The sequence below is a fragment of the Myotis lucifugus genome, unplaced genomic scaffold (assembly GCF_000147115.1).
Source record: "Myotis lucifugus unplaced genomic scaffold, Myoluc2.0 scaffold_135, whole genome shotgun sequence".
Lineage (NCBI taxonomy): Eukaryota > Metazoa > Chordata > Mammalia > Chiroptera > Vespertilionidae > Myotis > Myotis lucifugus.
Window position 1 is genome coordinate 3404512 of NW_005871183.1, and position 10352 is coordinate 3414863.

The 10352-nt window shown below is 33.5% G+C and overlaps 1 protein-coding gene across 1 annotated transcript in view; it reads left to right on the forward strand.

The window, feature by feature from the left end:
• ADGRL3 (adhesion G protein-coupled receptor L3) overlaps positions 1–10352 on the forward strand; it is a 491390-nt gene that overhangs the window by 441953 nt on the left and 39085 nt on the right. The window contains exon 20 of the mRNA XM_014460593.2: positions 5805–5973. Coding sequence (XP_014316079.1) covers positions 5805–5973 — 169 coding nt within the window. The remainder of the gene's footprint in view (positions 1–5804; positions 5974–10352) is intronic.

Sequence of the window (10352 nt, forward strand, 5' to 3'; positions counted from 1 at the left end):
GTGTGTGTGTGTGGCCCCTCTGTGTTGATCTCTCAGGCTCCGGGCCACACCTGCGTGTTGTTCTCTCAGGCTCGGGGCCGCGCCCAGCCCCTCCTCCTGAGCTGGTCATGACCTTTATGGAGTCCAACCTCATTTGCATATTACTTCTTTATATATATAGATATGCATAATTATTATCTATGCAGAGACCCATAGAATTTTTAATTTTCATTCTAATTGTCACTTTTAAAGAAATTATGTGACATTAATATTTAAATAAAGTTATTAATTTTAGATATTAGTAATAATAAAATAAAATGTTTCACAAAAGAAAAATGTATTTGCCAAAGAAGACACTGTTTTATTTGTTTCTTCAAAATTGTATATACAGGTTATTTTATTTTCAGCAAATTACCTATTATAAATTATAAATATAAGTTTCTGTTATCATCTGCTAAGAGCATCTTAGGCCTTTGTGTCAATATTTTTATAAAATCTTTGAAAAGCTGAAGTAAAAATGGTTTAGTCATATATCCTGAAATGAGATTTTTGTTTCAATCGACCTGCATTGGTAAATCAGAATGAAAATTACTTAGCTTGATAAACTAGTTTTAAGATAGATATTTCTTTTTTAGAATTAAAATAATGAATCAAGAGTGTATAGTTTTGCCAGCATAATTGGTGGCAAAATTACAATCAATTTAATTTGGATTTGGTGGAGAGACATAAAGGTAGATTCTCTAAGCCAATAAAATAACTGACAAAATGATGGAAGGCTCTGACGACATATTATGGATAATCTTTAGTGATCTTCAGATTATGAAGCATTGTATATTATTTATGTCACTCTGGAAGTAATATTAATGAATGGCTCTTTTCCATTAGCATGAATATGTATATGGAATATGAATTTGGAATTTTATATAGCTAAAAGATAAAATTAAATGCTTTATTAATTATTACAGGCTAAGCCACTGTAAAAATACTCTAAAATATAGCACCTTAACCTTATTTTATTTTATAAGACTTTAGAAGGAGGTGGTCTAAATCTAACATGGTGGCTCCACATCAATGAACAGTTTCAATTGATAGGTCTGAGGCTCTACTGTCACTTTCTTCTAGTAAAGGGGGAAGGACAAAGTGACAAGGGAAGCCCAGTTCCAGTCCTTTAATTAGCAAGACCCAGAAATGTCACGATTCACTTCTCTTCACATCCCAGTGGACACTACTTATATACATGGCTATAGCCAACTGTAGGTGGAGGTGGATTTACAATATTTGTTATTGACTGGTACGACAGGATGATCCCCACAATTGCCAACAAAAATTGCTGAATTGTACCCAGATGTCTCTCTTTTTGATATTTTACATTAAAGGTAAAGCATCTCACTGTGCAAGTATTGTATTCTATTTTTTGAAATATTTACATAGCTTAATACAGAGTTGTAGAGCATTTTGGTATGTATTTCTATATGCTAACTTCTGTAAATTTCTTTACTTGCCATTGTACTATACAAATTAAGGTAGAAAGAGCCATTCCAATCATGAACTTGGCATCACAGATGGGATATACTGATGCGATGAGAATGCATGTAATGGAATAAATAGCACGTTATTTTCTATAAATTTTCCGTGTTGCTATAGGCACAGTTCACAACTGCTCAATATGATCAATTATTAGAAACACCTCTCTCTTTATCTTTCACACATCCATGGCATTATTTAAATATCTCTTGGAATTTCATTTTCTTGCCTAAATTTTTTGTTTAGTGTCCTAGTCCAGCACTGCCCATTAGAAGTTTCTGTGAGGACAATATGGCAGCTATGGAAGCTTTTGAATAATTGTAATGTGACCAGTGTGACTCAGGATCAGAACCTTAAACTTTATTTCATTTTAATAAATTTAACTCTAAATAAACCCATGTGGCCAGTACTTGCCATATTAGACAGCACAGTCACTGCCTGTGCCATCCACAAACTCATTTCTACCACATCTCTTTTACTGCATGATAATACTCCTAAAATGTCCTCAAATCGATTTTGATACTCAACATTTATTATTTGGTGCTTTATTCTTTGGGCAAGAAATTCTATATTTTCAGTGCGACTGTAGCTTTAAAAATATAACCACTGTTTAATATTTACTGAACACAGCACATATGTGTCAGGCACTGTTCTAGCACTTTATGTATAATATATCATTTCATTATCACAAGAAAGTTAGATTATAATTATCACCATTTCGTAGATGCATAAACTGACAAAACTATTGGTTAAAATGTTGCTTAGATGGTACATGGCTGAGCTAGGATATAAATCCCAGGCAAACTGGCTTCAAATCTCTAGCTCTCACTCCATTCTTTACTGTTTTATTTTTCTGGAGAGGGAGGTTTTCATCAGTAGTCCACTTTATTCAAAATGCATCACAGTTGAGGCCTTTCCAAAGGCTTATTTGTATATGCATAATATCAGAAACTATTGCCTCTGGCAAGAGGTATGAGAAAAGAGCAGACAATTTTTCCTCCTTTTCTCTTGCAATGCACTGAGCAGCATCTGTGTTTGTAAAATGACGATCCACAATGTTCCTTATCTTTGCTAATCTAGCACTGGGGTCTTATTTTATCAGAATGATAATAAATTAGTAAATATCAGTAATAATGAACAGGTGCTGTATGTTTGCTCCTATTTCCACACAAGATTATTCAAAAATTTTCTTGGTAAACTAACAGAAAGAATTCTAAAGTAGTCAGGATCAATTATTTTCAAAAGCTGTAATGTTCAGATTTAAGACAGGTCAGTTATCTGCAAGTTAAAATTACTTAGGTGCATACTGTCCATAATTAAGTAATCTCACCTACTAATGTTACAGAATAAGGATATCTTTAGGTGACATAGAATCTCTCTTTTTAAGTATGCCCTTAAGCCTTTTTCAGATTGCTCATAAGATTTCTCATTCTCTAGAGAAATGCGATCTCTAAGAAATAAATGTCTCTGTCAAGTCACAAGTAATATGAGCACAGGATGAAAAAAAATGGAATTTCTCAGTCTCATAAGGGATATTACAGTTTTGTAAAATTGACTCTATTCCTTGTTATTTAAGTTCTCATGGTCATTTTAGGATTTACCTTTTGGATATAAAGGGAAGGTTATGATGCCTCTTAGGGAGGTGGGGGACAGAGGCCTTTGGGGACCAGGAGGATATTTTTCATATGAAATTCTTTGTCATAAAATGCTAATGTTGGTGTTCTTGTCTTTATGTCTATGCATTCTTTAGCTATGAGGATAACAGACCCTTCATCAAGTAAGAATGACCTGAATGGCTGATAAATCCCATTTATCAGTGTGGTCCCATGAACCAGCTGTCAGATCCGTACTGAAAATTCATTAGAGCTTCTGTCATTCACATAGAGGCAGAAGAGCAAACTGTGCAGGAAAAACCTCAGGCATACAACTTTTTGCAGAATTCATATGCTGCAGGTGTACTGCCAAAGAAAACAAAAATTCTGCTTCACCTCTTTTAATTGGATATCATCTGAATTCAGTGCCACAGTATTAGTAACTCATGTGGTACAGACTCTTGATAGCTCTCTCCCTTCATTGTGATGTGTTCCTCTGTACTGTTTGTCCTCATTTCTGTTGTTTGGTTGGACATCATTCATCTAAAATTACTCTGCGATTTAGTAGTGTATCTTTAAAATGATCTATGGGTATGTAACTACCCAATTGCAATTGATATTAATGACTTTCTATTTTAACTGTCCAAAAAGGGAAACAATGCCTCCTTGAAAAATTAAATTTTACATTTGCGATATTCTCTCTTTCAGTTTGACACATGTCACTTGATTCATGATCTCGTTTTTTATAAATATAGCTTTAAATTTCTGAAGCAAAGCTACAAGTCTGTACTAATCAAATAAAAGTAAACATAAATGTTCATATTTGGGCTTTTCTCATTTGAACATTTTAAACTTACATGTCCTGCAACACCAGCCATAAAATTGGCTACCTCTTGGTGACCTTGTTCCGGACTTTCAGTTTGTTCTTCTGGTGAAGAGTCCTTTGTTTTCATTTTCTCCAATGCCATTTCACTTATTTCTTCATGCTCTTGCTTATTTTTTTTCTTTAGAAATTGGGCTCATTGCAGTTTTATATTAACTGTTGGGCCCATAATGTGTTTTCTAGTGGATAATAGCTGACTTGAGTATTTTATTCTATCATTTTATTTCTAAATCAAAGTAGCATTTTGCCTGATTTAATGGCAATTCGTCCCATTTTTCCTTTTTCCAATGTCTGTAAGAGGCTGAGAGTTTACCTTGAAAGTTCCCATATCTGGATCTAAACTGTAGATTAAAATATATCTGTCTAAGATGTTTTCTAAACCATATAAGCATGACACATACAATTGCAAGCTTCCTTTAGATATTCTTTATTTAAGAATGTTAATGCTAAATAGCTCCTTAATTATAAAGGCATCATTACATATTTTATAATAAGGCAATTTAATGAAAAAAAAATAATTTTAATGTTTTAAATAACACATGTTAAATTTAGTGGATCTTTAAATCTGAAATATAGTGGCTCATGTTGTAAACAAAGAGGTAAATGTTTGAGATTAATTTGAATAAGACTTCCATCATAGTTGACTACTTGGGACCATATCTTTCTTAAGATGCAGTTCTCTGAAAAGTTCATCAGACCCAGCTTCAGCTTATGGCAAACATATGTGAGTTTTTACCCCTTCATTTTGCAAAGTTTTAATCCCAGGAAATGGTTCTTTCTTAGTGTAAGTGGAGGATAGCAGCCTGGTGGAAAGAACTATTAGTGTGCCCTATTCGAGGAAGGTGTGCTGCTGGGAAAGGGAAGAGAGGGCTAGCTCATGAGTGTACAGTGATATAGACTGTGTTGGTCCTAGTCTCCTATGTTCGTAGAGGGGAGTTGAGAAGGATTACATTTTCAGTTATTGGATTCCTATCTATTGGAAGTACTCATTCTATGCTGATAGTAAATACATGACACATAAGCACAAGTATATGGACTTCTGCTACCCGTTGATTACTATTGCGGATGGCAGCTTGGAGGAAACTAGGGAATGGAGTGAGACTGGGAATTTGTCTTTCATTCTAGACTACTTTGTTCATACCACTCCATCCGCATTCTCAGCTTCATTTTCTCCCTTGAGTTCACAGACACTTCAAAGAGATGAAGGTGCCTGAGCCTTTAAGCTTCTGTTCAACAAAGCTGCCAGTTGCCTGATTTCTGAAATCTAGCCCAAAGTAATATAGAATAGATATTAGAACTTTTAAAATTCATACATGTATTCCATATACTGGTTCCTTCTAATAATAGTTCTGCTTTTATCAGTAAACACTAAAAAATTTATGGAAAAAGAGGAAATATGGAAAAATGGGGTAAAAGTGTATCAGATGAAGCACTAATGGAAAGAGTCCAATCAAACAGATGTTTTTATACCAATGAGACCAGTGGAGACTATCATAGCTTTATAGGCTTTTTTCTCCCTTGCCATTCATAATTACATCCCCATATCATTTACCTATGTGCTGCAAATACATGAAAAATCTAATAGTGCCAGTCTGCTTTTGCTTAAATGAATTTCTGTGTTCATAACATTTTCATGTATAACTCCTCAAACTTGAAAACTTGTATCTCCATAAAAATCTTAAAGTACTTATACCACCTGTCTTGCATTTTCTGTCAATAGAACTTTCTGTAACATTTTTTCAGTGTCAGTTTTCTTGATATGATATGATTGTGTTCATTAAAAACCAATGATTTGATAACCCTTAATTTTTTTCTTCTCTCTACAGGTCATGGGTTATAGGTGCAATAGCTCTTCTCTGCCTGTTAGGATTGACCTGGGCCTTTGGACTCATGTATATTAATGAAAGCACAGTCATCATGGCATATCTCTTCACTATTTTCAATTCTCTACAAGGAATGTTTATATTCATTTTCCATTGTGTTCTACAAAAGAAGGTAAGCTAGAATTCTCTATTTCAGAATAAATGGCCTATATCTTATGATAGCAAAGCAACCATAACAAAAATCATTCTTGATATGTTTTCCTCTAAGAAGTATGTTACTTCATTGATTTAATTTTTTAAATAGTAAAGACAAAACAGGCACAAAATATAACCACAATAGTTGGTGTTTAACTGAAAAAAAAATCGAAAAGTAGTTTGATTTGGACACTGAACAAAAATTGTATTCTTATAGACTGGAACTTATAGTTCTTTTTTTTCCCAATAAATACTAATATTTTTATTGGCAGATACATGGAATTTGTATCATAGGAACTAGCTTTTCTAAGATGTTATGGAGGTATGGTATGTGTATACATACACACATTCTATATATATGTATACATATATATGGCATGGCGTAGAAAATATACTTTTTTTTAGTTTCTTTAAAAACTAGTTTTTATATACTAGAAAATATAAATTTATAAACATTTCATGATAAAATAATATTTATATATTTTAAATATATTTTTATTATTTCAGAGAGGGAAAGGAAAAAAGAGAAACATCAATGATGAGAGAGAATCATTGATAGGCTAACTCCTGCATGCCCCCTCCTGGGGATGGAGCCCACAACCTGGGTGTGTGCCCTTGGCTGGAATCAAATCCAAGACACTTCAGTCCGAAGGCTAATGCTCTACCCACTGAGCAAAACTAGCTAGGGCAATATTTATATTTTTTTAATGAATAATGTAAATAAACTTAGTAATTACTTAGTAATGGTCTCTGTACTTCTCTTTAAAAAATGTTTTATAAAATCTAGGAGTAGGATGATTAGGATGCAATATTTAATTTCATACTGGTCTACTTTGTGATTCTTCCCCCCACATCTACAAGGACCTAAAATATTCATTTCCAAAGTTAATTTTAGCAATTAAATACTTTCGTTGAATTTTTTAAATCTCAATATTGATGATCTCATCTTATATTCTTTAACTCTATTAAAAATGTGATATTTGACCTGGCCAGTGTAAATTGATCAGTGGATAGAGCATCGGCCTGTACATTGAAGGGTCACAGGTTCAATTCCTGGTCAAGAGCAAGTACCTGGGTTGCAGGTTCAATCTCTGACCCTGGTTCAGTCTCATGAAGGAGGCAACCAATCAATGTTTTTCTCTCACCTCTCTCTCTCTCTCTCTCTCTCTCTCTCTCTCTCTCTCTCTCTCTCCCCTCTCCCTCCTCCTCCTCTTCTCCTCCACTCTCTCTAAAAACCAATGGAAAAAATGTCCTCAAGTGATCCTCAGGTGAGGATTAAAAAAAGAAGTGGTATTTATAGTTTTGAGCACATAGCTAAGACTGTCTGAGTCTGAATTCTAGTTACTCCTTTTAAAGCTTGTGACTTTGGGCAAGGTAATTAACCTTTCATGCCCCAGTTTCCTCATGTGTAACATGAGGTAATAATTATGAGATGTTTAGAGGTGGGTCTGAAAATAAAATGACAAAATATGAATATTTTTTTCTAAGAAAGAGATAATACCTAAAATTTTTCTTTGGAAAATAAAGATATCTCTCTCTTTAAATTTTTCATTTGAGGGACTGATAGGATGTAAAGCAAAAAATTGAGAAGGGTGTTTGCAAATACTCGTCACTGATATAACTAAAAATTGAGTTTGATATCCAGGTAGAGATATTAAACCTCACAATCCAAATCTAAGTCTAGAGTTTTTAATATATTTAACTTATTTAAAATTGAAATTTTCAAAAAATATGTCAAGTTCGATTTCATGATTCATGAGAACAGAGTTTAGCGAACTATGGCTCTTTGGCCAAATGTATTCAGCTGCCTTTAATATTTTACAGCCCATCAACCAAAAATGACTTTTACATTTTAAATGGTTATATTTAAAATTTTAAATAAGAATGTTAGTTTTGCCTCTTGGGATACAAAGCTTAAAATACGAATTGTCTGGCCCTTCATGAATAAAATAGTCAAATCCTTATATATAAACATACTTTCATGATTTATAATGATGTATAATAGCATATTGTTCTTTCATCCATTCTGTGTTTGAAATTTTTAAATTTTTGTGGCATTTTTTTTATTGGCATCAAGAACATGGCCTAAATCAGAGAATATAAAGAACACAGGATTATTGTCCTTCCTAAGGGGGAAAAAAAAATGTAAAAACACAAACCAGGTACTTCTCTGTGAAATTGCAGAAGTGGTCTTAGGAGATTTTTCTTTGATTCTTTTTATTTTTTTAATTGAGATGTAACATTCTATAAATTTAAGGTTTACAGTGTGTTCATTCGATACACATATGTGTTGTGAAATGTGTTAGCTAATACCTCCATCACCTCACATAACTTCTATTTCTTTTTTGTGGTGAGAACATTTAAGATGTCCTCCCTTTGCAACTCTCAAGTATACAATGGAGTATCGTTACTATAATCATCTTGTCTATTAGATCCCCAAAACTTATTCATCTTCTAGCTAGAAGTTTATAGCCTTTGACCCACATCTTCACATTTCTTCAACCCCAAACCTCTAGCTACCACCATTCTAATATGTTTCTATGAAGTCAGCTTTTTTAGATTCCACATTTGAGATCATACAGTATTTATCTCTTACAGTATTTATCTCTGTCTTAGTTCACTTAGCATAATGCCCTCTAGGTTCATCCATGTTGTTGCAAATGGCAGGATTTCCTTCTTTCTCATGGCTGAAAAATATTCCGTTGTATATATGCACGGCATTGCAGTATCCATTCATTTATGGACACGTTGGTTGTTCCCATATCTTGTCTATTGTGAATAATGTTGCAGGAAACAGGGGAGTGCAAATATCTCTTCAAGACTGTGATTTCATTTCCTTTGGATAAATACCTAGAAGTGGGATTGCTAGATCATATGGTTGTTCTATTTTTAATTGGTGAGAAACTTCCATATTGTTTTTCATGGCTGTGCCAATTTACATTCCGACCAACAGTGCACAAAGGCTCCCTTTTCTGCATATCCTCACCAACACTTATCCCTTATCTTTGAGAAGCTTAGTATTCTAACAAGTGTGAGGTGACATCTCATTGTGGTTTTAATTTGCATTTCTCTAACTAGGGATGTTGAACATCTTTCATACTGGCTATTTGTATGTCTTCTTAGGATCAATGACTATCCGTGACCTCCGTCCATTTTTTAATTGCTAATGATTTGTATGAGTTCTTTATATACTTTGGATGTTAACCCCTTATCAGATATATGATTTGAAAATATTTTCTTTCATTCTGTAGATTGACTTGTTATTTTGTTGATTGTTTCTTTTTTTACACAGAGAGAGGGAGGCAGGGAGAGAGAGAGAGAGAGAGAGAGAGAGAGAGAGAGAGAGAGAGAGAGAGAAAGAGAGAAACATCAATTTGTTGTTCTATTTATTTATGTCTTCATTGGTTGAGTCTTGTGTGTGCCCTTATCAGGGATCTAACCCACAACTTGGATATATTGGGAAAATGCTCTAACCAACTCAGCTACCCAGCCAGGGCTATTGATTGTTAGAAGCATTTTAGTTTGATGTAGTTCTACTTATTAATTTTTGCTTTTGATGTCTTATCCATAAAATATTTACTAAGACCAATATCCAGGGCTATTCCCATGTGTTGTTTTTTCTTCTATGAGTTTTATGGTTTCAGGCCTTATGTTTGTCTTTAATCCATTGTTAGTTAAATTTGGTGAGTTGTGTAAGATAGGGATGCAATTTCCTTTGTCTGCACGTGGTTATCCGGTTTTCCCAACACCATTTAAGTGAAGAGATTGTCCTTTTCCTATTGAGAATTCTTGGGTTCTTTGTCAATTATTAGTTGACCATATATGCAAAGTTTTATTTCTGGGGTCTCTATTCTGTTAGTCTATGTGTCTATTTTTATGATAGTACCATACTGTATTAATATAGATTTATAGTATAGTTTCAAATCAGGAAGTGTGATGCCTCTTTCTTTGTTCTTTCTCAAATTTGTTTTGGCTATTAAGGGTCTTTTGTGGATCTGTACAAACTTTAGGATATTTTTTTCTGTCTCTGTTAAAAATACCACTGGAATTTTGGTAGAGATTGCATTTAATTTATAGATGGTTTTGGGTAGTATGGATATTTTAAAAATAATAACTCTTTTTGGAGGTTTTTCTTAATCCATCTGATTGAATTTCAAAAATATTCCCTTGCTAATGTAGTTGCTCATACATTTTCATTAGAGAAATGTGGAATAGTTCATTTTTGAGCTATTTTTAATAGGGTTCAACTCATTAACAAAAATCAAATGCTGAGTTGTCATTTTTTTCTGTGTATGGATTGCATGATTGTGTCACTAGTATTTCCACTGATGACATTAAAGTTATCACCTTTTCTTT